At 45.0% G+C, this 26,622-nt stretch overlaps 1 protein-coding gene across 2 annotated transcripts in view; it reads left to right on the top strand.

The window, feature by feature from the left end:
* LOC117369099 (multidrug resistance-associated protein 1-like) overlaps positions 1 to 26,622 on the top strand; it is a 201,235-nt gene that overhangs the window by 68,881 nt on the left and 105,732 nt on the right. For both annotated transcript variants that reach the window (XM_033963097.1, XM_033963096.1), the window contains exons 6-12: positions 5,412 to 5,473; positions 6,617 to 6,748; positions 7,793 to 8,020; positions 11,856 to 12,033; positions 13,786 to 13,947; positions 14,142 to 14,234; positions 26,362 to 26,565. In XM_033963097.1, the coding sequence (XP_033818988.1) occupies positions 5,412 to 5,473; positions 6,617 to 6,748; positions 7,793 to 8,020; positions 11,856 to 12,033; positions 13,786 to 13,947; positions 14,142 to 14,234; positions 26,362 to 26,565 (1,059 nt within the window). The remainder of the gene's footprint in view (positions 1 to 5,411; positions 5,474 to 6,616; positions 6,749 to 7,792; positions 8,021 to 11,855; positions 12,034 to 13,785; positions 13,948 to 14,141; positions 14,235 to 26,361; positions 26,566 to 26,622) is intronic.

Genomic DNA, 26,622 nt, shown 5'->3' with positions numbered 1-26,622 from the left:
GCACCTTTCCTCTCTGAGGGAGAGTGTTCGTCAGGGGACGAGGATCCTTCTGGTTTAGATCCATCCTCCAAACCTGATGCAACTTCTTTCACCTCTTTTCTCAAAGAGATGTGCGACTCTCTCTCTATTCCCTTGGAGGCTGAATCCAAAAAGTCCAAGGCATTTCTCGATGCACTGGACTTTGACCAGCCTCCAAGGGAATTTCTCAAACTGCCTCTCCATGATATTTTGCGAGAGACTTTTTACAAAAATCAGAGACACCCTTGACCATCCCAGGAGCTCCCCGCAAACTGGACTCCTTATATAAGGTCATACCTATTCCGGGCTTTGACAAACCACAACTCCCTCATGAATCATTGTTGGTGGAATCCACTCTAAAGAAATCCACGGGGGCTAGTGTGTACGCTTCTGTCCCTCCTGGCAGAGAAGGTAAGGCCATGGATAAGTTTGGCAAGAGGTTGTATCAAAATGCGATGCTGGCAAACAGATCAGGGAACTATGCTTTCCATTTTTCATTCTACCTCAAGCATCTCATTCAGACTTTGTCATCTTTTGAGAAATACCTCCCTGATCGTAAGAGATCCACCTTTCGCCAGACTTCTGCATCGCTCTTACAACTGCGCAAGTTCATGGTCAGATCAATCTATGACACATTTGAGCTGACCTCTAGGGCCACGGCTATGTCGGTGGCCATGTGGAGGCTGGCATGGCTTAGAGTTTCAGAACTCAACGTCAATCACCAAGATTGACTGGCCAATGCACCTTGCTTAGGGGATGAGCTGTTTGGAGAATCCATGGACTCCACTACTCAAAAACTCTCAGCTCATGAGACTCGATGGGACACTCTCCTTAAGACAAAGAAAAAGACCCCACCTACCAGGCCTTTTCGCCAGCAGTCGGCCTATCAACGTAGATTTGTGGCTCGTCCTTTACCACAGGCCCAGCAACAACCCAGGCGTTAGAGGCAACAGCAAAGGCAGGCTGCTAGACCTGCACAGCCGCAACAACAAGTGAAACCTCCTCCTTCACAAAAATCCACTCAACCCTTTTGACTTGGTTCTCCAGGACGTAGCCAGTCTTCCTCCTTCTGTCCACCTCCCACAGCTCATAGGAGGACGCCTTACTCATTTCATAAGCCGTTGGGAAATCATCACCTCGGATCAGTGGGTCCTCAACATCATCCGCCACGGCTACTCTCTCAATTTCCAGACTCTTCCTGCCCAAAGTCTGCCAAGAGAGTCTGCTTTGAACACTCCTCAGTCTTCCCTCCTTCTTCAAGAGGTTCAATCCCTCCTTCTTCTGAACGCCATAGAGGAAGTTCCTCTAGATCAAAAGGGGCAGGGATTCTACTCCCGTTATTTTCTGGTCCCCAAAAAAACAGGAGATCTCAGACCCATCCTAGATCTTCGCGATCTCAACAAATGTTTGGTCACAGAGAAATTCAGGATGCTTTCTTTAGCCACTCTTTATCCTCTTCTCAATCACGGCGACTGGCTATGCTCCCTAGATCTCAAAGAAGCATATACTCACATTCCGGTCAATCTGGCCTCCAGACAGTATCTCCGCTTCATGATCAACCATCGTCATTACCAATACAAGGTGCTACCCTTCGGTCTTGCCTCCTCTCCAAGAGTGTTCACCAAATGTCTGATTGTGGTAGCTGCTTTTCTACGCTCTCACCACCTTCAGGTGTTTCCTTACCTGGACGATTGGTTGATAAAGGCCAATTCTTCTCAGACAGTACTCCAGGCCACCAACCAAACCATCCTGTTTCTTCGACTTCTGGGGTTCGAGATCAATCTACCCAAATCTCATCTCATCCCCACTCAGAGACTTCAATTCATTGGAGCGGTGCTGGACACAGTCCTGATGAGAGCGTTCCTGCCGTCCAACCATCTTCAAACTCTTCAATCTCTATGTCAGCAGGTACTTCCACAATGTTCCATCTCTGCCAAGCAAATGATGATACTCTTGGGTCACATGGCCTCTACAGTCCATGTCACACCCTTTGCACGTTTTCACCTGCGCACTCCTCAATGGACCCTAGCTACCCAGTGGTCCCAAGCGACGGATCCTTGCTCACGACACATATCTGTGACATCATCTCTGTGTCAGTCTCTACAATGGTGGTTGATATCCTCAAATCTCTCCAGAGGTCTTCTGTTCCATCTACCTCCTCATCAACTTGTCATCACCACCGATGCCTCCCCTTATGCCTGGGGAGCTCATTTGAACGAGTTCCAAACTCAAGGCCTTTGGACAGCCCAGGAAATGAAGCATCACATCAATTTCCTGGAACTCAAAGCGATGTTTTATGCCCTCAAGGCCTTCCAACATCTTCTCTTTCCTCAGGTCCTTCTGCTATGCACAGACAATCAAGTTGCAATGTACTACATCAACAAACAGGGTGGGACAGGCTCTCGCCTCTTGTGCCAGGAAGCCCAGAAGATTTGGGCTTGGGCCACAGATCACCAATTGTTCCTGAAGGCTGTCTACATTCAGGGAGAGCAGAATTCTTTAGCGGACAAGCTCAGCAGAATTCTCCAACCTCACGAGTGGACACTCGATCCTTTGACTCTACAGTCCATCTTCACTCAGTGGGGCACTCCTCAGATAGACCTTTTTGCAGCTCCTCACAATCACCAGCTGCCCCTCTTCTGCTCCAGACTCTACACTCCCCAACGTCTGGCAGCAGATGCATTTCTTCTGGATTGGTCCAATCTGTTCCTTTATGCTTTCCCTCCTCTGCCTCTCATGTTACGAACCTTGTTCAAGATCAAGAGGGAACGAGCCACCATGATTCTGATTGCTCCACGGTGGCCCAGGCAACATTGGTTCTCCCTTCTACTTCAGCTCAGTTCCAGGGAACCTATTCTTCTTCCACTGTTTCCTTCTCTGCTTACGCAGCATCAGGAGACCCTTCTGCATCCCAACCTCCAGTTTCTGCACCTGACAGCTTGGTATCTCTCGGGCTGACTTCACATGATTCTCTTCTGTCTCAGCCAGTTCGTTCCATTCTGGATGCTTCTAGAAAACCGGCCACTTTGCAGTGCTACCATCAGAAGTGGACCCGATTTTCTTCCTGGTGTCTTATCCATCATCATAATCCCACTTCCCTGGCAGTGGAGATTTTGTTGGATTATCTTCTTTCTTTGTCCGACTCTGGTCTCAAGTCTACCTCCATCAGAGTCCACCTCAGTGCTATTGCTGCTTTTCATGAACCAGTCCATGGAAAACTCCTTTCAGCTCATCCCTTGGTCTCCAGATTTATGCGAGGTCTTTTTAATGTGAAACCACCTCTTAAACCTCCCCCTGTAATCTGGGATCTTAATGTGGTTCTCTCCGCCTTAATGAAGCCTCCGTTTGAACCTTTGGCCACGGCTTCTTTCAAGTTTCTCACTTGGAAGGTTCTCTTCCTTATTGCTCTCACCTCTGCCAGGAGGGTCAGTGAGCTCCACGCACTAGTTTCTGATCCACCTTTTACAGTCTTTCATCATGACAAGGTGGTTCTGCGTACACATCCAAAGTTTCTCCCTAAGGTTGTCTCTGAATTCCATCTCAACCAATCCATTGTTCTGCCTGTCTTCTTTCCAAAACCTCACTCTCATTCTGGAGAACAGGCTCTGCATACTTTGGACTATAAGCGGGCTCTAGCTTACTATTTAGAGCGTACTAAGCCCCATAGATCATCTCCCCAACTCTTTCTATCCTTTGATCCGAATAAATTGGGGCGTCCTGTTTCTAAACGTACGTTGTCTAATTGGCTGGCAGCATGCATTTGATTCTGTTATGCTCAGACCGGACTATCACTGGAAGGTTCTGTCACGGCCCATAAAGTTCGAGCTATGGCAGCATCTGTAGCTTTCCTCCGTTCCACTCCTATTGAGGAAATCTGCAAGGCTGCTACTTGGTCCTCAGTTCATACTTTTACATCTCATTATTGTCTGGATGCTTTCTCCAGACGGGATGGACACTTCGGCCAATCTGTTTTGCAAAATTTGTTTTCTTAATGGCCAACCTTCCCTCCATCCCTCTTTTTGTTAGCTTGGAGGTCACCCATCAGTCAAGAATATGCTGCCTGCTTGTCCTGGGATAAAGCACAGTTACTTACCGTAACAGGTGTTATCCAGGGACAGCAGGCAGATATTCTTGCGTCCCACCCACCTCCCCGGGTTAGCTTCTTAGCTGGCTTATTCTAACTGGGGACCGCGCGCCTCCGTCGGGTGGGAAGGCACTCGCGCGTGCGCGGTGCGGCCTGCTAGAACTTTCCAAGTTCTTAGAGTGCAATCACTCTAAAATTGTCCGTACCGGGGCTCCGTCGGTGCCGTCACCCATCAGTCAAGAATATCTGCCTGCTGTCCCTGGATAACACCTGTTACGGTAAGTAACTGTGCTTTATTGTTGGAAAAGAGATCTTCGGTAATTGTTTGCTGCAGCTCAACTGTCACAGCTAAAATGCTCCAAACATGCAATAATATAGAGCTCATGTTGGCTCAAAGCAGTGTTAAATGATGTTACATCATTGGTCTCTAATCCAACCAGGGCAATATATTTAGTATCCCTGAACTCGTGTTTAGTCAAAAATGTTCACATAATATGATCCCGATGTCAGGTCAAAAGCGCGCCGGGACAAAGGCACGCGCAGACAATTGAGCGCAGCGTGGAGGCGCGCGCTGCAGAAAATTACTGTTTTTACGGCTCCGGGGGAGGGCATGGGGGGGAACCCCCCACTTTACTTAATAGAGATCGCGCCGCGTTGTGGGGGGTGTGGGGGGTTGTAACCCCCACATTTTACTGAAAACTTAACTTTTCCCCTGTTTTTAGGGAAAAAGTTAAGTTTACAGTAAAATGTGGAGGGTTACAACCCTCCAAACCCCCCACAACGCCGGCGCGATCTCTATTAAGTAAACTGGGGGGGCTCCCCAACAAAACCCTAAAAACTGAGCCCCTAAAAACTGTAATTTTCTTCGGTGCGCGCCTCCGTCTTGCGCTCAGTTGTCGGCGCGCGCCTTTGTCATTCGCGGGGTTGTCTATGAACCTATGATCCCACATAAAAATGTTCATATGAGATTACAGTTGTTGGAAAATACTAGCATTTTCTAATCAAGCGATTGACAAGGTGCCCCATTTTGGAATCTGCTTCAGGGACTTTGCAGGCTCACTAACCCTGCCACAATTGGCTGCTGAGGGGATCAGATTTATATTTTTTGAACCAGCAGCTGATTGTGCTAGCATTAGTGAACCTGAAAATTCCCCTGAAGCAGATTTCAAAACGTATGAAGCTATAAAATGTAAACATAGCTAAAGAGAGAAATTGGGTATTCTCAAATTTGTGGGTATGTATTTAAATGATTTTGAATGTTTAATGTGGTGGTTTGTGTTTTTTTACAAAATATTTTTTTATTGCATAGAATCCATGTCCAGAGTCTAGTGCAACGTTCCTTTCCAAAATCACATTCTGGTGGATCACGAGGTAAGAAGTGAATATACTTCCGTCAAAACATCCTTTTTGAAATCTTTCCTTATTTTATATGTATAATTGGTACTGTGAGGATCTATGAAATCTTGGTTTTAAGGTGTTCTTATTAATTTGTAATTCAAGATATTTGTATAAGTTTTGTATGTTTTATTTTTATAAATGTAACCTCTGTAATGCCGCTTAGGAATAGACGGTTGATAAATCTTTTAAATAAATACTCACTATGTACTTCCTTTATGCCTTTAAGATCAATAAAGAAGTACATTTGACTAAGAGTGTATGATCATCTTGCAATCTGCCAAATTTTTGCTTATTTTTTTTGCAATATTTTTTTTTTTTTTTGGGGTGGTGAGCAGGTAGGAGGTGATGGGATATGTGCCAGTAGATTTGCTGATTGCAACATGATGGGCAAATTCAGGAAGGAGAGGAATACATTGTAATCATTGTTATGAATAGTTTAAAATTCAAAGTTCTGTTTCAGTACCACACTGAAGCCACTCTCTCCCTTTCCCAAATTATGTGTACGTGAAAATTGAAGTTCTAATTGGCAGATTTGCAATATTCCCTAAACAATTCAGAATGATATGGTATCGCAGTGGCAGTGATGTGCTGGCACAATGTCATATAGAAGACCAGGGTTGGAACGGAAGATTTAACCTGGGAATCTATTTCTTGTGTCTGGTGCTGCAGAGGTGGCACTCAAGCCTTTAGTGGAGAGGGAAGGGGAAAGAGTCCCAGTTATTGTACAGTGGGGACACCTAATAGCCATACTTAGGGCTCCTTTTACAAAGGTGCATTAGGGCCCTAACGCGCATTTCGGCTAGCGCCCGCTAATCAATACATGTGCTAAAAACGCTAGCGCACCTTTGTAAAAGGAGCCCTTAGAACCTTGATTAAAGGATTCCAAAGGTACATGACTCCTCGCCAAGATTATTGTTTAAATGACAGATAAGGTTGATGAGTTTGGAAGAGGACAAGATAGGGGAGGAATTCATAGTTGCAAATAAAGGTTCATAGCATTGCAAAGCAGCAGAAGCCAGTTTTACTCCTTTGGGTTTCCAGCTGAAAAAAAAAAAATAGAGAAGGTTACTTTAAGTTTTGTCATTGCTTTGTCTGATACTTGTGCGTCTGATACAGGACTATGATTCAAGGCTATAAACGACCATTGGAAGCAAAAGACTTGTGGTCTTTAAATAAAGTTGACACATCTGCAGAGGTGGTACCAGTTTTATCCAGAAACTGGGCGAAGGAATACGCCAAGACAAAAAAGTAAGTCCTGACTTGAACTGGTAAAATGATGCTGTTCCTATAAATGTCCTAGAGTAGGCTTTCTTTCCACTTATGTCATGGAGATAAAAGCCGCAGTGAGACGGAAATACTGTACTTGAAAATGTACCAAAGAATATCAGGACCCTCAGGGAAGCATTTTTTAATGCTGTGTTTGCTGGTGTCAGGTCAAAACCACGGAAGACAAAGGCGCGTGCTGACAACTGAGCGCAGCGCGGAGGCGCGCGCCGAAGAAAATAACTGTTTTTAGGGGCTCCAACGGGGGGTTTTGTTGGGGAGCCCCCCCACTTTACTTTATACAGATCGCGCCGCGTTGTGGGGGTGTTGTGGGGGTTTGGGGGGTTGTAACCCCCCACATTTTACTGAAAACTTCACTTTTTCCCTAAAAACAGGGAAAAGTTAAGTTTACAGTATAATGAGGGGGGTTACAACCCCCCAAACCACCCACAACGCCGCCGCGATCTGTATTAAGTAAAGTGGGGGGGCTCCCCAACAAAACCCCCTGTCGGAGCCCCTAAAAACTGTCATTTTCTTCGGCGTGCGCCTCCGTCTTGCGCTCAGTTGTCGGCGCGCGCCTTTGTCTTCCGCGGTTTTGTCTATGAACCATGTTTGCTTGATTATGGGCCTCTTTACAAAGCCAGGATAGCGATGCTGCCATGGTTAATGCACTGAAGCCCATTCAATTCCTACAGGTTTTGGGTGCATTTTACTGCAGCTGCATTGCTACCATGACTTTGTGAAAGACCCACTATGTTTGTTATGATTTACATATTTGCATTTTATTATTGTAAAGATGGTTGATTTGAATGCAGGGTGTTAGTCTCTTAGCTATACAGCTTAGCCTCTACAGTTTGCATTTTCACAAGGAGGGACATGCTACTTAATGTACAAATCAGTTCGAATAAAATGTATCATCTGTGGCAGGTAATGAGAGTACAAAGAATTCCAGTCAATCTATTGTATAATAACAATTTTGATGGGGTGCTTTATTTTTAGTAAGCTTAAATATTTGAACTGATGTTTCAGGGAACCTTTGAAAATGGTATATTCACCCAAAAAACAAGTGAAATCCAGCACTCCAAATCATGAACCGGTGGAAGAAGCTGAAGCTCTGATTGTGAAACAACCTCACAAAGATGTGGACCCTTCACTCTTCAAAGTGTTATACAAAACCTTTGGACCATACTTTCTCATGAGCTTCCTGTTTAAAGCTATTCATGATATTCTGATGTTTGCAGGTCCAGAAATTTTAAAGTAAGGCAATATTTTTTTATTTTCTCTCTGCTCTATGGGTTTATCTGTTAGTAAATGATGGCAGATTGAACTAATTGACCCGTGAGAACTGATGTCAGCCATTCAGGGAGTGGTGTGGGCCCAGGCTGGAGCGCAAAAAGCTTGTTTCTGCCTTGTGCACTGCTGGCCCCGAGATAATGAGAAGGCAGTCACCCAGAGAGGGAGGGGCAAGAGTGCAGAAAGCTTGCTCCTGCCGATACACCGCTGGACCACCAGAATTTAAAGATGCTTGGGGAGCTGGGGGCAGGGACTGCCTACCACTTAGACCTGCCCTGTACCCTGTCCTGGTCTACCACTAGACCACCAGAGGGTGGACAGAGCAGGGTGGGGGGGACAGGGTGCAGAGCCTGGCAGGGAGAGAGGCTGGCTACATAGTCTGGCAGGGCAGGGGGACAGAGTGCAGAGCCTGGAAGGGAGAGGGGCTGGTTACATAGCCTGGTAGGGAAGGGGGCTGGGTGCAGAGCCTGGCAAGGAGTGTGGGGTTGGGTACAGAGCCTGTCGGGGAGTGAGGGGGACTGAGTGCAGAACCTGTATATATTATTACACAATTTGGTTCAGAAAGGGATTTTTTTTTTTCTTGTTTTCCTCCTCTAAATCTAGGGTGATTCTTATGGTCAGCTGTATCTTATAGTGCAAAAAATACGGTATATGCTTAAAAAACATAAAACCTACTTTATTTTAAGTGGAGCTTGTGTATTTTTTTGAGTAACCTACATCATGAGAAATCAAAGATCAAACAAAGCTAAGCAAGGCTTTAATTTCTCATGATGAAGGTCTAAAAAATTCACATGTTCCACTTTAAATAATTATTTAAAGCACAAACATGTTGATGAATATAAAAGTGTGCTGGTGAAAGGTAAGACATCCCAGTTCGAAGTTAAGAACTTGAGCTTCCAAACTGGGATAGACTGCAAGTCCGTTGAGCCTAGTATCCTATTTCCAATAGTGGCCAACCCAGGTCACAAGTACATGGAAAGATATCAAAGAGTAAAATATATTTTATGCTGCTTATGCTAGGAATAAGCAGTGGTTTTCCCCACATCCATCTTAATAATGGCTTATGGACTTCTCTTTTAGGAAGTTATTAAAACCTTTTTTTAAACTCTGCTAAGCTAACTGCTTTTACCATATTCTTCAGCAACAAATTCCAGAGTTTAATTACACATTGAGTGAAGAGATATTTTCTCAGGCTTTGTTTTATATTTAGTATTTATTATCTTCATTGTGTGCCTCCTAATCCTAGTATTTTTGAAAACAGTAAACAAACGATTCATGTCTACCTGTTTCACTCCACTTGGTACTCTATCATATCTCCTTTGATCTGGCTCTTCTCCAAGCTGAAGAGCCCTAGCCGCTTTAGCCTTTTCTCATAGGGAAGTCCCAACCCTGTTACCATTTTTGCTGCCCTTCTCTGTAACTTTTCTGCTATAACATTTTTGAGATGCTGTGACTAGAATTGCATACAATATTCGAGGTGCGGTCGCACCATGGAATGATACAAAAGAAATATAATATTCTCATGTTTGTTTTCCATTCCTTTTCTAATAATTCCTAATATTCTATTTGCTTTCTTTGCTGCCACTGCATACTGAGCAGAGGATTTCAACGTATCCTCAACGATAACACCTAGATCCTTTTCCTGTGCAGTGACTCCTAGAGGCAGATGCACAAAACTCTGGTGCTGTAGAGCCTATAGCACTGGAGAGACACCAGTCTTTTTAGTAACTAGTGAGCAACATTAACAGCATATAAATTATGTGCACACTGTTGGTTTTGAGCATTGGTTGTTAAAGGCGTTGGAAGAGAAAAAACATCCCAGCTTTCAGATCTTGGTTGTTAAAGGCGTTGGAGGAGAAAAAGCATCCCAGCATTCAGATCTCGGTTGTTAAAGGCGTCAGAGGAGAAAAAGCATCTCAGCATTCAGATCTTGATTGTTAAAAGCATCAGAGGAGAAAAAGCATCTCAGCATTCAGATCTTGGTTGTAAAAGGCGTCGGAGGAGAAAAAGCATCCCAGCTTTCAGATCTCAGTTGTTAAAGGCGTCGGAGGAGAAAAAGCATCTCAACATTCAGATCTCGGTTGTTAAAGGCGTCGGAGGAGAAAAAGCATCCCAGCATTCAGATCTTGGTTGTTAAAGGCGTCGGAGGAGAAAAAGCATCCCAGCATTCAGATCTCAGTTGTTAAAGGCGTCGGAGGAGAAAAAGCATCTCAACATTCAGATCTCAGTTGTTAAAGGCGTCGGAGGAGAAAAAGCATCCCAGCTTTCAGATCTCAGTTGTTAAAGGCGTCGGAGGAGAAAAAGCATCCCAGCTTTCAGATCTCAGTTGTTAAAGGCGTCGGAGGAGAAAAAGCATCTCAACATTCAGATCTCAGTTGTTAAAGGCGTCGGAGGAGAAAAAGCATCCCAGCATTCAGATCTTGACAGGGTGACCAGTTGCCATCCACCTCTTCCTCCCCCTTTAAAATAACCTAAAGCTACTGCACTGTAAACATTTAATAAGTACAGCAGCTATGCACAGGTCTTCACTTTGCCACCGTGTTATTCTAGGCACATCAAATTGTTCTTTTCCCGTCTGCCACTGTGTTCATGCCCCTACCCTCTCATGTGTATGTGTGTTTAAGGGAGTCTCTTTCTTTTTCTCAGGGCTCCATCAGGAAGTGAGTGCTTCTCCAAAGGATGTCTATTAAATGATATAATCGAATCATGTTAACTGGTAGTGCAAGTTTCCAAGTTTATTTAAAATTTGATAAATCGCCTAAATGTAGTTTCTAGGTGGTTTACAGTTAAAATTAGTGGGTTGCTTCACAACAACCAACACATTTAAGAATGAAAAATAGACATATTGACATACTTGGACAAAGGGATAGGAAGGGAGAACTACAAAATTGGATATAAAAAACAATTAGGGCAAGAAACAGAAGGTAGGGGGGAAAAAAAGGGAAAGAGATGTTAGTAAGTTAAAATATGAACCTGATAGCACTGCAAATAATGTCATCCTAATAATGTAAACTTGTAAACTCTCAGGTGGAATACAGGCTCTCAGATGAAAAATAGAATTCATCCCTCAGGCACGAAAACCAGTTAAAAATAAAGGCCAACTTCTTGTCAATCACATCTTCAACAATTTTCATCCTCTGACTTTTCAAGTAGTAAAACTCAGGTTCTCTGTCTCTATCCGATAATTGAGAACCATAACCCATTTGTTCTGGGCTGGTCTTGGTAGGACGTGAAAAAAGGAATTTTGCAAGTAAGAAGAAATTTTTCCTTGGTAAGAGAACAAGAGCAAGGCAAAAGAAGAATTTTAGTTCTTTTGTAATTATGATAGTTTAACCCTTTATTTGGCATTGTTGCTCAGAAGCAACATGTGTTTCTATGGCTCTTATGGGAGATCTGCATCTCCAAATGCCTGCTGCTTATTCAACATAAAGTTACGTAAAGCAGCCAATTAGAGGGTTAAAATTTTATATACTCCTTTTGTTGAATGCTTTACTGCAGAAGTCTCCAAATGTCCTCAAGGACCATATCCCAGTTGAGTTTTTAAGATATCCACAATGTATATGCATAAGGCCATGATAGCAAACAGCGGAGGCTGAATATGTAAATAGATCTCATTCATATTTAACATGGAAACCTGACTGGCCTGTTGCCCTCAAGTACCAACTTTGAGGACCTCAGCTCTGCCTCATCCATTAAAGCAAACATTAAGAAAGGAAAATTCTAGAAACTGTCAATCTATAAATGTATTTAATAGCTGCGCATTCTTGATTTTTCAATGGTGTATGTCATTTCTTTACAGGTTGTTAATTAAGTTTGTGCATGACAAAAATACTCCCAACTGGCATGGTTACTTTTACACAGCACTGCTGTTCATCTGTGCCTGCTTGCAGACACTGATTCTTCATAAATATTTCCTTATCTGCTTTGTTACTGGCATGAGACTGAAAACAGCCATCATTGGTGCCATCTACCGAAAGGTATGTGCAGGATTTCTACTAGAAGACTGGAATGCAGCTTACATAACATTATTATGCAGTGCGTTGTTGCCTCTGGTCTTGCTTCCCATGCTAGAAGAAAACCAAATGTACTAGTAACTATAGACATACAGCTAATACAGTGGTCTCAAACTTGCCAGGTACTATTTTGCAGCCTGTGGTCTGTACTAGTGTTGCCCGCTCTTTGCAGCATCCTCCCACTCCCTTCCCCGGCCTCTCGCTCTTACCTTCAGATAATTATCGCAGCTGCAGAGAGGATTGCCGGTGCTGTAGCGATCCTTGCAGGCTGCCGTCATCCTCAGCAGCACGTTCCCTTTGCCGCGATCAGCACCATCGATCCTCTTTGCAGGTTGCAGTAATTAGCTGAAACTAAGACCGGGAGGCCAGGGGGGAAGCTGGAAGACGCTGCAAAGAAGGGGGGAACATGCAGGCCTTGGGGAGGGGGGGAATTTATAAACTATAAAGAATTTTACCTCATGCAAAATTGTCATTTCTTTAATAAGACATTAACTACTTTTTCTGCGGCCCTCCAAGTACCTACAAATCCAAAATGTGGCCCTGCAAAGGGTTTGAGTTTTGAGACCACTGAGCTAATACAACATGTTTGTAGTATATAAAGAGAGAGACCAAGAGCTACGCCATGAGCAAAATGTGAATAGGGGTAATAATCACATCCCCTTTGCCCACTACTATAAAGTGAATTCAGGCAAAATTAAGCCCTACATATATTTTTGTTTTCTGATGATTTGCTATAATGGAAAACATTTAATCCATAGATTTATTTTGCCTTATCCCAGTTTGCATGGAAGCTAAACTTTGTTCCATGTGATTTATAAATCATTTTCAGAAATAAAGGTTAAATAAAATCACAAATCAGAAATAAGTGAAAACTTTTCTATTAGATTAACTTAATGCATTTCTTACTATGTAAATAGATCCTAAGCAAATTTCTCTCATGCAGTAAAGAACATGTGTGCATACTATTATGTTAGTCCAATAAAATATCATCTCTGACTTTTCAGGGTTTTTTTTTTTTAATTTAACCTTCATTTCTTGGTTTTCAGGTTGATTAACAAGTCAGCTGCACTACTTTATCCAAATAACAGAATATCCAGTAAAACCTTGGTTTGCGAGTGTAATTCGTTCCAGAGGCATGCTTGTAATCCAAAGCACTCGTATAGAAAAGCAGATTTCCCTATAGGAAATAATGGAAACTCAGACGATTCGTTCCACAACCCAAAAACTTTAATAGAAAATACTATACTTACTTGTATTGCAAGACCTCGCTCGTATAGAACAGTCACTATACTCCCACAGCGTCAGAGAGAGAAGAACCATCGGCTCAGTTGTGATGATGTGACGTGTGTATACTGTATGTACTCATATTGCAAGATTTTGTTCATTTAGAAGTTGCTACACTCCCACAGCGTCAGAGAGAGAAGAACCATGTGATGTGTGTATACTGTATGTACTTGTATTGCAAGACATTGCTTGTATATCAAGTTAAAATTTAATAAAATGTTTTGCTTGTCTTGCAAAACACTTGCAAACCAAGTTACTTGCAATCCAAGGTTTTACTGTACTTGCTTCCTGCAGTAAAAAATATCTGCACAGGTTTACATTTGCCACCACTGATGGTGCACAGAACACATGCATGGCCTGGTACAGTTGGCATTAGCAAGCAGAAGCTCTTGAGTTTTCTCATATCAGTTTTTTCCCTTTATGTTCATATAGGCTTTGGTAATCACAAACTCTGCACGAAGGACTTCTACTGTCGGAGAAATTGTGAATCTAATGTCAGTGGATGCACAGAGGTTTATGGACTTGATGACTTACATTAATATGGTTTGGTCAGCGCCTCTACAGGTGATACTAGCGCTGTATTTGCTGTGGCAGGTAATTATACTTCAGTGGCATTCGACTTGATGATTTTCTTTTTAACATTTCTGATCACTAGGCCCTATGATGTGAGACAGTAATCGAACTCCCAACCAGGGAAGACAAGGCTGTGCAGTTTGCTGTTCACAGACTGATGAAGGAAAAGATATTGCAAATCAATGTGGTGTTACTTTTTTTTGTTGTTGTTGCAGAACTTGGGCCCCTCTGTGTTGGCAGGAGTAGCAGTCATGGTTCTCTTGGTTCCGATAAATGGTGTAATTGCAGTGAAAAGCAAAAAGTATCAGGTAAGATAGATTTTGTCATCTTTGAAAAGTCTGTAGGTATGGGCACAGCCAAGAATGGAGAAATTTACAAATATATAAATACAGTACTATTTTTTAAAAAGTCTGCTTTTTCCCTTCTTAGAAAAAAGAATGTCTCTGTGCATCTAGAAAATATTTCATTGGAGTATTTTTTATTCATCTTGCCTGCATCTATCTCTTTGGGGCCCATGCAGAAAGCCTCATGGGAGAGCCTGCACTCTGCTGCAAAATTAGCACCCCCCCCCCTCCGCCCCCAAACCACAGCAGGCTATAATCAATGAGCATGTAAACTGTAATTTCTTTTTTTTTTTATTTTGTAAATTACTGAGAACAGTTGTCCTCCGCACCACAAAAAAAATCCCTAATAATGTGGTGACCTCCTTACCTCCACCCACTTAAAAACAATTCTCATTAGTCTAGTGGCCCCCATCCTTCCCTTCACCCCTTCAGAAAAAATCCCAAGTAATTTCATGGTATGCCTCCTCAGTCCTATACCTTAAAATGAGTCAGGAGCAATACCCACACACCCCTTCTTCCAGTGCCACCATCTGCAAAATGATAGCACCCTATGCTGGGCATCCTAGGATGCATAGGCAAGGACAAATTGCCATATAAGGGAGTGGGTTCCACTGCAGAAAGCAATCTGCAGTTGGTTGGTTGGGTTGAAGTGAGAGAAGGGATACTGTTAGACACCACCACCTCTGAACCAACCCTTCTATGTTGCTCTGGACTTGATGAAAAGTTCCCCACACATAACACTTGTCTAGAAACTTTTTTTTTGTACCCGTGCTGAAACCATTTCTTGGTGAGTAAAACCTATGGTGAAAACAAGTTAAACATGCAGTAATACTTTCTGCATGAATCCTTCTGGGAGCAAAACCATATACTCCTCTTTATATTGTATCCAGATGCATACTTAAACTGAGAGTATTGTTACCCCTTGCAATGCCTCATCCACTGTTAGTTAAGCTATGCAAAATATAATTTTAAAACATTAATTGCTTTGTAAGCTGATCAGTGTCTTTTGGTATGCCACTTCTGAAAACCTGATGAAGAGGGAAGGGGGGATGGGACTTGATATACCGACTTTCTATTACAATCAACAGCTGTTTACATATTTATATACAGGTACTCAGACCACTGCTGTTCAATGTATTTATAAATGATCTAGAAGCAGGGACAAAGTGCGAAGTAATAAAATTTGCAGACGACACCAAACTATTTAATGGAGTTGGGACAAGAGAGGATTGTGAAGACTTACAAAGGGACCTGCACAAACTAGAAGAGTGGGCAATGAGATGGCAGATGAAGTTTAATTTGAGAAATGTAAAGTCTTGCATGTAGGAAACAGAAACCCGAAGTACTGGGGAGGGCTGGTAATGGGTGAAAGTACCCTAGAAAAGGACTTAGGGGTAATAGTGGACAAGACAATGAAGCCGTCGGCACAGTGTGCAGCGGCCTCTAAGAAGGTGAATAGAATGCTAGGTATTATCAAGAAAGGTATTACAACCAGAATGAAAAAAGTTATCCTGCTGTTGTATCGGGCGATGGTGCACCCGCATCTGGAGTACTGTGTCCAATATTGGTCAACGTACCTTAAGAAGGATTAAAACATAGAACAATAAGGCAGAAAAGGACCACCGGCCCACTCTAAGGACCCCCCCACTAAGCACTTCCTCGAAGTGAACCCACATCCTTATCCCATTTTTTCTTAAAATCGAGCACGTTGCTTGCCTCAATTACCTGAAGTGGAAGATCATTCCAACGATCTACCAACCTTTCAGTGAAGAAATTCTTCCTAGTGTCGCTATGAAATCTTCCACCCCTGATTTTCAACGGATGCCCTCTTGTTGCTGTAGCTCCTGTAAGGAAAAAGATATCTAATACCTCAATATGGCCAGTAACATATTTGAACGTCTCTATCATGTCTCCCCTCTCTCTGTGTTCCTCGAGAGAGTATAGCTGCAACTTACCTAGACGTTCCTCATACGGGAGATCCTTGAGTCCTGAGACCATCCTGGTGGCCATTCGCTGATCTGACTCCACTCTCAGCACATCCTTTTGATAATGTGGCCTCCAAAATTGATGAGGTCTCACCATGGACCTATACAATGGCATTACAACTTCGGGCTTTCGGCTGACAAAACTTCTTCGGATGAAACCCAGCATTTGCCTAGCCTTGGATGAAGCTTTCTCTACTTGATTGGCAGTCTTCATATCTTCACTAATGATTACTCCTAGGTCCCATTCTGCAGCAGTTGTTGCTAAGGTCTCACCATTCAGAGTGTAAGTACTGCATGGTGTTACTCGAGAGGGTTCAGAAAAGAGCGACGCGATTGATAAAAGGTATGGAAAACCTTTCATATGCTGAAAGATTGGAGAAACTGGGGCTCTTTTCCCTGGAAAAGCGGAGGCTTAGAGAGGACATGATAGAGACTTACAAGATCATGAAGGGCATAGAGAAAGTGGAGAGGGACAGATTCTTCAAACTTTCAAAAACTACAAGAACGAGAGAGCATTCAGAAAAATTAGGATGGGACAGATTCAAAACCAGTGCTAGGAAGTTCTTCTTCATCCAAAGGGTGATGGACATCTGGAATGCGCTTCCAGAGGGTGTGATAGGACAGAGTACAGTTTTGGGGTTCAAGAAGGGATTGGATGATTTCCTGAAGGTAAAGGGGATAGAAGGGTATAGGTCCTGGACCTAATGGGCCACTGGGTGAGCGGACTGCTGGGCATGATGGACCTCTGGTCTGACACAGCAGAGGCACTGCTTATGTTCTTATGGTACTGTCATGTCAGAGCTCAAATCAATAAAAGAACTTCTCAATAACCACATGGCTATATCCAGGAATATGAGGGAAGAGCTGGAGAATATTCATGCACAGTTTTCGTCTTCACAGTAAACAATTTCTCTGCTTGCCGACAGAACATCAAAGCTGGAAGAAATGACGCCTAAGATCACCACTAATGCTGTTAACATCTCAAAACTGCAGGAAAATATCGAAGACCTTTCTAACCGCAGCAGAAGAAATAACATTCAAATCCTTGGCATACCCGAAGGTGCTGAAGGCACTGATATGAATACATTTCTGCTAACCTGGGTCCCAAAGATTTTGGAAATTGAATTCACACCATCTTCAGAATTTGAACGAGCTCATCGCATTCCTGCAAAGCCTATAAATGGTGCTAAACACCCGCACTCTATTATAGCAAAATTATTAAGATACAACCATGCTCTTCAAATCTTAATGGCTGCAAAAAGCAAGGCATCGTCTATTTACCAGGGTCAGAAGATCATCATTGTCTCTGATTTAGCCCCTTCAACTGCTGCCAAGAGGAAGACATTCCTGAGCCTTCGTCAAGACCTGAAGGACATCGGGGCTTAGTATGGACTGTTCTATCCTGCCCGAATGAAGATCACCCACCGTAATGCTAAAATCTTGGCTTCTTGAGTAAAAATGGGTTGAATCTACTCACCGATGAACTTCAGCCCCCTGCTTGTTTTCCACCTTTTCTCACCGAGCGTTGCCTCTGAGCTGTGAATAAGGGCTCCTTTTACTAAGGTGCGCTAGCATTTTTAGCGCGTGCACAAGATTAGTGCGCGCTAGCTGAAAAATTACCACCTGCTTAAAAGGAGGAGGTAGCGTGCGCTATTCTGTGCGTTAAGGCCTTAACGTACCTTTGTAAAAGGAGCCCTAATTGTTTGTTTTTTCTCCTCTGCAATATGTTTACTTTATGAACATCTCCTGAAAGGTTTTTATGCTTTAACACTTTCCTCCCTGTGTTTGATTTTTGCCAAATTATGATTTTTTTTATAATGATACTGTACTTCTCGCTTTTTGATTTTCAAAATGGCGCTTCACCATCTTTATTGTTTTTATGGCACAAAATCTCTCTCTCAAGACTATTATGCATTAATAATGTTGTACTGTGTTTTCCTGGTTTTACGCTTGTTTTCCAAGATATCTTCACTGTCTTTTCTTACCTACATTCTCACCACTATTAAAAATGCTCTATTTTTCTGATCCCCTTTTTTCTCCTCATTTCTAGCTCTCATGCTGTTTCCCTCTTTTAGATTATCACAGTGGCACTATAAATACCTTTAATTATTCATATTATTCACTATCCTGGAAACATTCTCTATGATTTACAATTTGCTCTTGATGTCATATATTACTAAATCTGTTTAACTTCAATGTTTTTCTCCGTCACAATTAAGAATATCTTGTACTATTGCCACATGCTTTCTTATGGTATTTTGTCAGTCTTCTTATAGGTCTGTGACATATTCTTTGTATTTTGTGGCTAAATGGGTTTTATGATACATGTTCTTTCATTGTCTACTTTCACTACTGGGAACTGCAGCGATGTTTACACTTTGAACTTTATTGACTCCTTTCACTCCTTTTTCTATTTTGCCTCATTAACTCTCCTTTTCATTTCTCAGGCATTCACATTTTGTTTGCTCTCAATTGCACCTAATACCAATTATGTTAATTTGACATGAGTCTGCATTTATGGAATGAAGAGTAATGACTCATTAACAATGAACAATTACTGTATAAGCTTATTTTGTTCACATTTAGATTCTAATTGCCTCACTCCACTCATACTTAATGGAAATCCTCACTAACCCCCTTTGAGTTCTCATTGCCTTTCTTTATAGGGTATATTTTTGTATTCTGATTAATATACTTATTTCCCTTGAGTGATTAACCCAATTCTTCAATATACGAGAGTTATTTCATAAACAATGCACACTAATTTTTTTAATTTACATGTTTTATTTTTTTTTCAAGTGTTTCTTTACAATCTTTCAATATAGTCTCCCTGCTTTGTAATGACTGAGTCCCAAAGTCCAGGAAGTTTCATTATTCCATCCAAGACACCATTTTAGCTCAGTTGCCGAATGGCTTGGCTACTGGCAAAAGAAAGTTCTTCCAGAGATGCAAAACGATATCCACGCATAGGTTGTTTCAACTTTGGAAAAAAGGTCAAAGTCTGGTGGTCTCATCTCTGAACTGTAGCTGTATTCATGTAGTTTTTCAATGACATTCCCTATGTGCAGGTGAGCATTGTCGTGAAGAATGAGTGACTCAGCCAAGAGCAACTGAGGTTGGGTTTTGTGCATTTTTCTGTGCATTTTTGCAAAAAATCACAATACTACACTGTCGTGGCACTTCTTCCACATGGAACTTTGTCTGTGATGATGATGCCTTCATGATCATAAGCAAAAATCATCATTTGTTTGACTTTTAAGTGCATCAAAATTTTTTTGGCTGTGGGGAAGATGGAGGCCTGCACTCGTCATTGAAAAACTACATGAATATAGCTGGGAGGTGTTACCTCATGCTCTCTACAGTCCAGACATGAGACCACCAGACTTTGACATTTTTCCAAAGTTGAAACAACCTATGCCTAGGTTCGCCTAAGGCTACCGCCTAGCCTTTGCGGGCCTCCATAGGCTCCCGGAGGCGCCTTCAATATAGGCGACCTGCCTGGAGTGTATTTTTTTAGAAAACGTGCCTCCCAATTGGCTGATTAGACAGCTGTAAGACGCCTGCAGCTGCCTACAATTGGGATGCACTTTGCAGAATTGGGGCCTAGGTGCTCAAAAATTTTTGAGCAGTTAATGAACATTTAAGAACATGCTATAAACTGCTGTACTTTAGCCTCAAACAAGAGTTGCCAGTTTTACTTTCTTGTCAAAGCAGACCTTCTTTTTATCCCAGGACAAGCAGGCAGGTATTCTCACTAGTGGGTGATGTCATCCGACAGAGCCCCGATACGGACATCTCACAAGCATGTCTTGCTTGAAGAAACTCAGAAGTTTCGAGATGCCCGCACCGCGCATGCGCCAGTGCCTTCCCGCCCGATGGTCCGGGCGTGTCTCCTCAGTTCTTTTTCTTCCGCGGAGCTGAGAAGTTTACTTCAATTCTGCGCCCATTGAATCTGTTTTTTGCCTTCTATTCTGCCGCGGGTTGGGTTTTTTTGGCTCTCCCGTGCATTTATTTCTTTCTTTGATTTCTTTTTTCGAAGAAAAAAAACAAACAATTTTTTCTTCGTCCGACACCGGGTCGGCCGCGTGGCTTGGGCCCCGCGCCTTCGACCTTGCGGCGGAGATTTTCCGGCCTATGTCCCGGCCGATTACTGGTTTTAAAAAGTGTAGCAAGTGCCAGCGCGCGATTTCGCTTACGGACCCGCATCGACGCTGCCTACAGTGTCTGGGTCCGGATCACCTTCCGAAATCGTGCCGGCCTTGCTCCACTCTGACGGCGCATGCGTTTAAGCGCCGCTGTCTGCTGTGGGAGTCCCTGTTCAAGATGGAAGCTTCATTGGATCCTTCAGCTTCAACATCGACTGGTGCTTCGACCCCCGTCAGCGAAGCCCTCTGCCTCCCCGGCTGCTTCGGGCCTTCTGAAACCGGCATCGTTCACGCCGGTTTCGGCCTCGACCTCGGCGCCGGTGCCTCCCTCCGTCTCCTCGGAGCAGGTATCGACCCCTACAGTTCCACCGGTGGTGCTTAAAGTGCCGAAGGCTGGCAAGCAGAAGCACACAACACCGAGAGAGCGCGGAGACCGTGTGGAAGGGCCCCCTTTTGGTGCGGATCCCTCCATATCGGCTTCGCAGAAGTCCCTTCTGGAGGCTCAGTTTGTGGAACTCATGTCCACCATGGGACCCCGGCTGATTGCCTCGATCCAGGGTGACCTCCAAGTTCCGGTTCTGAGGGGCGGGCCGCCCCCTCCCCCTCCTCTGCCGTGCCGCACAACCTCGTTGCTCGGCGAGGAGGAGCGGCGGGCGGTGTCCGACTCGAGGCGGTCCTCGGTTAGTGCCATGCCTCCCTTGGAACCGATTCCCTCGAGGAAAGCCTCCCTTAGCGATATGCCTTCCTTGGAGCCTATCCCCTCGAGGACTGCTTCCTTTGGCGACTTGCCTCCCTTGGAGCCTATTACCCCGCCCCATGACACGGTGTGGCGTCCCCCTTCGAGACCTCCCAGTCCTGGGCATAGCAAGAAGCAGGACGAGTTCTTTCGAACCCCCTATCGAGCCTGGACGACTTCTGGGGAGGCTCCGACTCTTCCGCCTCTCCGATCGACGGCCTCGAGTCCAATCTGCTCCTTGGAGGCTTCTGGGGACCAGTATTCTCACAGACGGGCTCGCTCCCCTTCCAGACATCGGGAGGGGCATCGATCCAGACACTCCTCGAGGCATTCCTCTCGGCACTCCACCGTCTCGCCTCAGAAAAAATTGCCTCGGATGGGGTATGCTGCTTCGGCTGGGTCTCCTCCTCCGGGCCCGGAGTTCGAGGACCCCGAGGTTTTTTACTCGCCCTGCTGCTCACAGGCCTCTGTGGAGCCGGAAGCCTCGTCTTCTTCTAGTCCTTCTCGAAGACCGGCGCTGGCGGACCAGCTGTCTTTTTCCTCGTTTCTTCGACAGATGGCGGATGACATGGACATTACCCTTGATGCTGGGTCTCGATACTCCAAGGAGTACCTCGATACCATGCACTTGCCTCATCCTCCAGCCGAGTCCTTGCGCCTTCCTCTGCATAAGCTCCTCGATCAGACCTTCATGAGGTGCTTTGAGTCTCCTTACTCTATTCTTACGGTTCCTGGAAAATTGGATGCTCGATACCGCATGGTGCATCATAAGGGCTTCGAGGGACCTCAGCTTTCTCATCAGTCCCTCCTGGTCGAGTCCTCGCTCAAGCGGTCTCATCCTGGTCAAGTGTATGCTTCGGTGCCTCCGGGCCGCGAGGGCAGAACCATGGATAAGTTTGATCGACGCATCTATCAGAATTCTATGATGGCGTCCCGAGTCCTGAATTACAATTTCCACTTTGCCACCTACTTGGAATTCTTTCTGCCTGTGCTTCGGAAATTCACGCCCTACATCGAGTCCCAGGCTCGGTTTGAGTTTGAGGAGGTGGTTGCTTCGCTGTCCCAGCTTCGTCTTCAGTTGATGCAATCGGCCTATGATGCTTTCGAGCTCTCGGCCCGAGCAACGGCCTGCTCGGTGGCGATGCGCCGTTTGGCCTGGTTGAGGACAATTGACATGGACCCGAATCTTCAGGACCGCCTGGCAAACGTCCCGTGTGCGGGGGCGGATCTTTTTGACGAATCCATCGAGACAGTCACGAAGAAATTGTCTGATCATGAAAAGTCCTTCCAGTCCATTCTTCAGCCGAAGCCTCAACAGTCTCGACCCTCTCGACCGCCGTTGATCTATCAACGGCGTTATCAGCCGAGGCAAGCTCCACCTGCGAGACAACCTGCGAAAAGGCAACCTCCTCAGAAGGGTCAGCCAAAGTCTCAGCCGGCTGCTGTTCCTAAGGCTCCTCAGCCTTTTTGACTGTCTCGTCGAGAGCATAACCAGCCTCGTTCTGCCTCCCCCTGTTTTTCCCATCGGAGGTCGCCTCCATCATTTTTACCATCGCTGGGAGGCCATAACAACCGACCTCTGGGTCCTTACTATCATTAGAGAGGGATACTCTCTTCATTTCCAGCGGGTCCCTCCAAGAGAGTTTCCTTCCAACTTGACGCAGACCGCTCTTCTTCTTCAGAAAGCTCAGGCTTTGCTCCAGCTTCGGGCCGTCGAGCCGGTTCCGGCGGACCAACTGAATCAGGGATTTTACTCCCAGTACTTCCTTGTTCCGAAGAAGACGGGCGACCTGCGACCCATTTTGGACCTCAGGGTCCTCAACAAATTCCTAGTCAAAGAGAGGTTTCGCATGCTGACCCTTGCTTCTCTCTACCCCCTCCTCGAGCAGAACGACTGGTTATGCTCTCTGGATCTCAAGGAGGCCTACACTCACATTCCCATTCATCCGGCCTCTCGCAAATTCCTCAGATTTCGGGTGGGACATCTGCATCTGCAGTGTCGAGTGCTTCCATTCGGCCTGTCTTCGTCCCCCAGAGTCTTCACAAAGTGTCTGGTAGTAGTGGCCGCTGCACTCCGGAATCAAGGTCTTCAGGTATTTCCCTACCTCGACAACTGGCTGATCAAGGCTCCCTCGGCCTCAGGGGTCATCTCGGCGACCCTGTCCACGATTCTGTTCCTGCAGAGTTTGGGATTCGAGATCAACTTTCCCAAATCTCATCTACAGCCTACTCAGTCTCTCCCCTTCATCGGGGCGGTCCTGGATACAATTCATCTCAGAGCATTCCTTCCACCTCAGCGCATGGATGCTCTTCTTCATCTCTGCCAGTCTGTGTCTTCTCGCCAGTCCATCTCAGCGAGACACATGATGGTCCTCCTGGGCCACATGGCCTCTACAGTTCATGTGACTCCGTTTGCCAGACTCCATCTCAGAATTCCGCAGTGGACCCTGGCATCTCAGTGGACTCAGGTGTCGGATCCGTTGACTCGACACATCATCGTCACTCCTGCTCTTCGGCAGTCTCTACTTTGGTGGATGACCTCTTCGAATCTATCCAGAGGTTTGCTGTTTCACTCTCCTCCCCACCAGAAGGTCCTCACAACCGATTCCTCGACCTATGCTTGGGGAGCGCATCTGGATGGGCTTCGCACTCAGGGATTCTGGACCAGTGTGGACCGACTCCATCAAATCAATCTTCTGGAGCTCAGAGCCATCTTCAATGCTCTTCAGGCGTTTCAACATCTGCTTCACGACATGGTGGTTCTCATTCGCACAGACAATCAGGTCGCCATGTATTATGTCAACAAGCAGGGGGGCACGGGCTCAGCCTACCTCTGCCAGGAAGCACTCAGAGTCTGGGATTGGGCGGTTCGCCACAACACCTTCCTCAAAGCTGTCTACATTCAGGGGAAGGACAATGTCTTGGCGGACAACTTGAGTCGTCTACTCCAGCCTCACGAATGGATGCTCCATTCAACACCCCTTCATCAAGTCTTTGCCCAGTGGGGGACGCCTCAGATAGACCTCTTTGCGGCTCCCCACAATTTCAAGCTGCCTCAATTTTGCTCCAGGATCTACACTCCTCATCGCCTCGAGGCCGATGCTTTTCTGCTGGATTGGGGGAATCGCTTTCTGTATGCGTTTCCTCCATTTCCTCTCATTCAAAAGATTCTGGTCAAGCTGAAGTCCGACCATGCCACCATGATTCTGATAGCCCCTCGGTGGCCCAGACAACCTTGGTTCTCCCTTCTACTTCAACTCAGCAGCAGGAAGCCGTTTCTCCTTCCGATGTTTCCTTCACTGCTTACTCAGCATCAGGGATCGCTACTTCATCCCAACCTGCAGTCTCTTCACCTGACAGCTTGGTTCCTCTCAACGTAACTCATCACCAGTTTTCCCAGGCGGTGAGGGATGTCTTGGAGGCTTCCAGGAAGCCTGCTACTCGTCAATGCTACTCCCAAAAATGGACTAGATTTACTTCATGGTGTCTTTCCAATTCTAAGGAGCCTCAGCGAGCCTCCCTATCCTCTGTGTTGGACTATCTTCTACACCTGTCTCAGTCTGGTCTCAAGTCGACCTCTATTCAAGTCCACCTGAGTGCTATTGCGGCTTTCCATCAGCCTCTGCAAGGGAAACCTCTCTCTGCTCATCCTGTGGTTTCCAGATTTATGAAAGGACTTTTTCATGTCAATCCTCCTCTCAAACCGCCTCCAGTGGTTTGGGATCTCAATGTTGTCCTTTCTCAGCTTATGAAACCTCATTTTGAGCCTCTGAGAAAGGCTCCACTAAAGTTTCTCACTTGGAAAGTGGTTTTTCTGGTGGCCCTCACATCTGCTCGCAGGGTCAGTGAGCTTCAGGCCTTGGTGGGGGACCCACCTTTCACAGTATTCCATCATGACAAGGTGGTCCTCCGCACTCATCCGAAATTCCTACCTAAAGTGGTCTCTGAATTTCATCTCAACCAATCCATTGTGCTTCCAATGTTTTTTCCAAAGCCTCATTCTCATCCTGGAGAATCAGCTCTACACACTCTGGACTGTAAACGTGCTTTGGCTTTCTACCTGGATCTCACCAAACCACACAGAACTGCTCCTCAACTATTCGTCTCCTTTGATCCAAACAAGTTGGGACGACCTGTATCGAAGCGCACCATCTCTAACTGGATGGCGGCTTGTATCTCTTTCTACTATGCCCAGGCTGGATTACCCCTTCCCTGTAAGGTCACAGCCCATAAGGTCAGAGCGATGGCAGCCTCTGTAGCCTTCCTCAGATCGACACCAATTGAGGAGATTTGTAAGGCTGCCACTTGGTCCTCGGTTCATACATTCACCTCTCATTATTGTCTGGATACTTTCTCCAGACGGGATGGACAGTTTGGCCAAACAGTGTTACAAAATTTATTCTCCTAAGTTGCCAACTCTCCCACCATCCCATTGAGGTTAGCTTGGAGGTCACCCACTAGTGAGAATACCTGCCTGCTTGTCCTGGGATAAAGCAATGTTACTTACCGTAACAGTTGTTATCCAGGGACAGCAGGCAGCTATTCTCACGTCCCACCCACCTCCCCTGGGTTGGCTTCTCTGCTAGCTACCTGAACTGAGGAGACACGCCCGGACCATCGGGCGGGAAGGCACTGGCGCATGCGCGGTGCGGGCATCTCAAAACTTCTGAGTTTCTTCAAGCAAGACGTGAGACGTCCGTATCAGGGCTCTGTCGGATGACATCACCCACTAGTGAGAATAGCTGCCTGCTGTCCCTTGATAACAACTGTTATGGTAAGTAACATTGCTTTCCCTTCGCTCCTGTTTTATTCTAAAACTTGCTTTACTTAGTGCATTTCAGAAATGCCTCATGCATGCTTTAAGCCCAGTTGATATCTTATACCATTGCTTTTCATATTTTTTCTTTGGATGGAGCCTGCTAAGGGGGAAACAGACATCTTATTGAAATATGTTTGTGTGTGGGATAAATTTTATTTTGACCATGCTGTGGTGAAGGTAGTCTTTTACAATATGTAGCGCAGTCATAGAAACATAGAAGATGACGGCAGAAAAGGGCTACAGCCCATCAAGTCTGCCCACTCTGCTTACCCACTCCCTATCTATGCCCTAATAACCCAGTGACAGTCCCTTCTCAATGGAGATCACAGTCTAGTTAAGACAGTTCACAAGACAAAACAGAGTATGAGGTATTGTGTAATTATTTTTACTTTCTGTGTTTTTGTAGGTAGCTCAAATGAAGAGCAAAGACAATAGAATCAAGCTGATGAATGAAATCCTTAATGGGATTAAAGTTCTGAAACTTTATGCCTGGGAGCTGGCATTCAAAGAGAAAGTGCTGGGGATCCGACAGCAAGAACTGAAGGTGCTGAAAAAGGCTGCTTACCTCGCAGCCATAGGGACCTTCACTTGGGTCTGTGCACCCTTCCTGGTAAGCCCTGCAAGGCTTAGAAATCTTGCAATGTTGCTGTTTTCTGAAAAGGATAGG

This window comes from Geotrypetes seraphini, chromosome 11 (assembly GCF_902459505.1).
Source record: "Geotrypetes seraphini chromosome 11, aGeoSer1.1, whole genome shotgun sequence".
Classification (NCBI taxonomy): Eukaryota; Metazoa; Chordata; class Amphibia; order Gymnophiona; family Dermophiidae; genus Geotrypetes; species Geotrypetes seraphini.
Note: the sequence above shows the minus strand (reverse complement) of the source record. Positions and strands in the feature narration are given on the sequence as shown.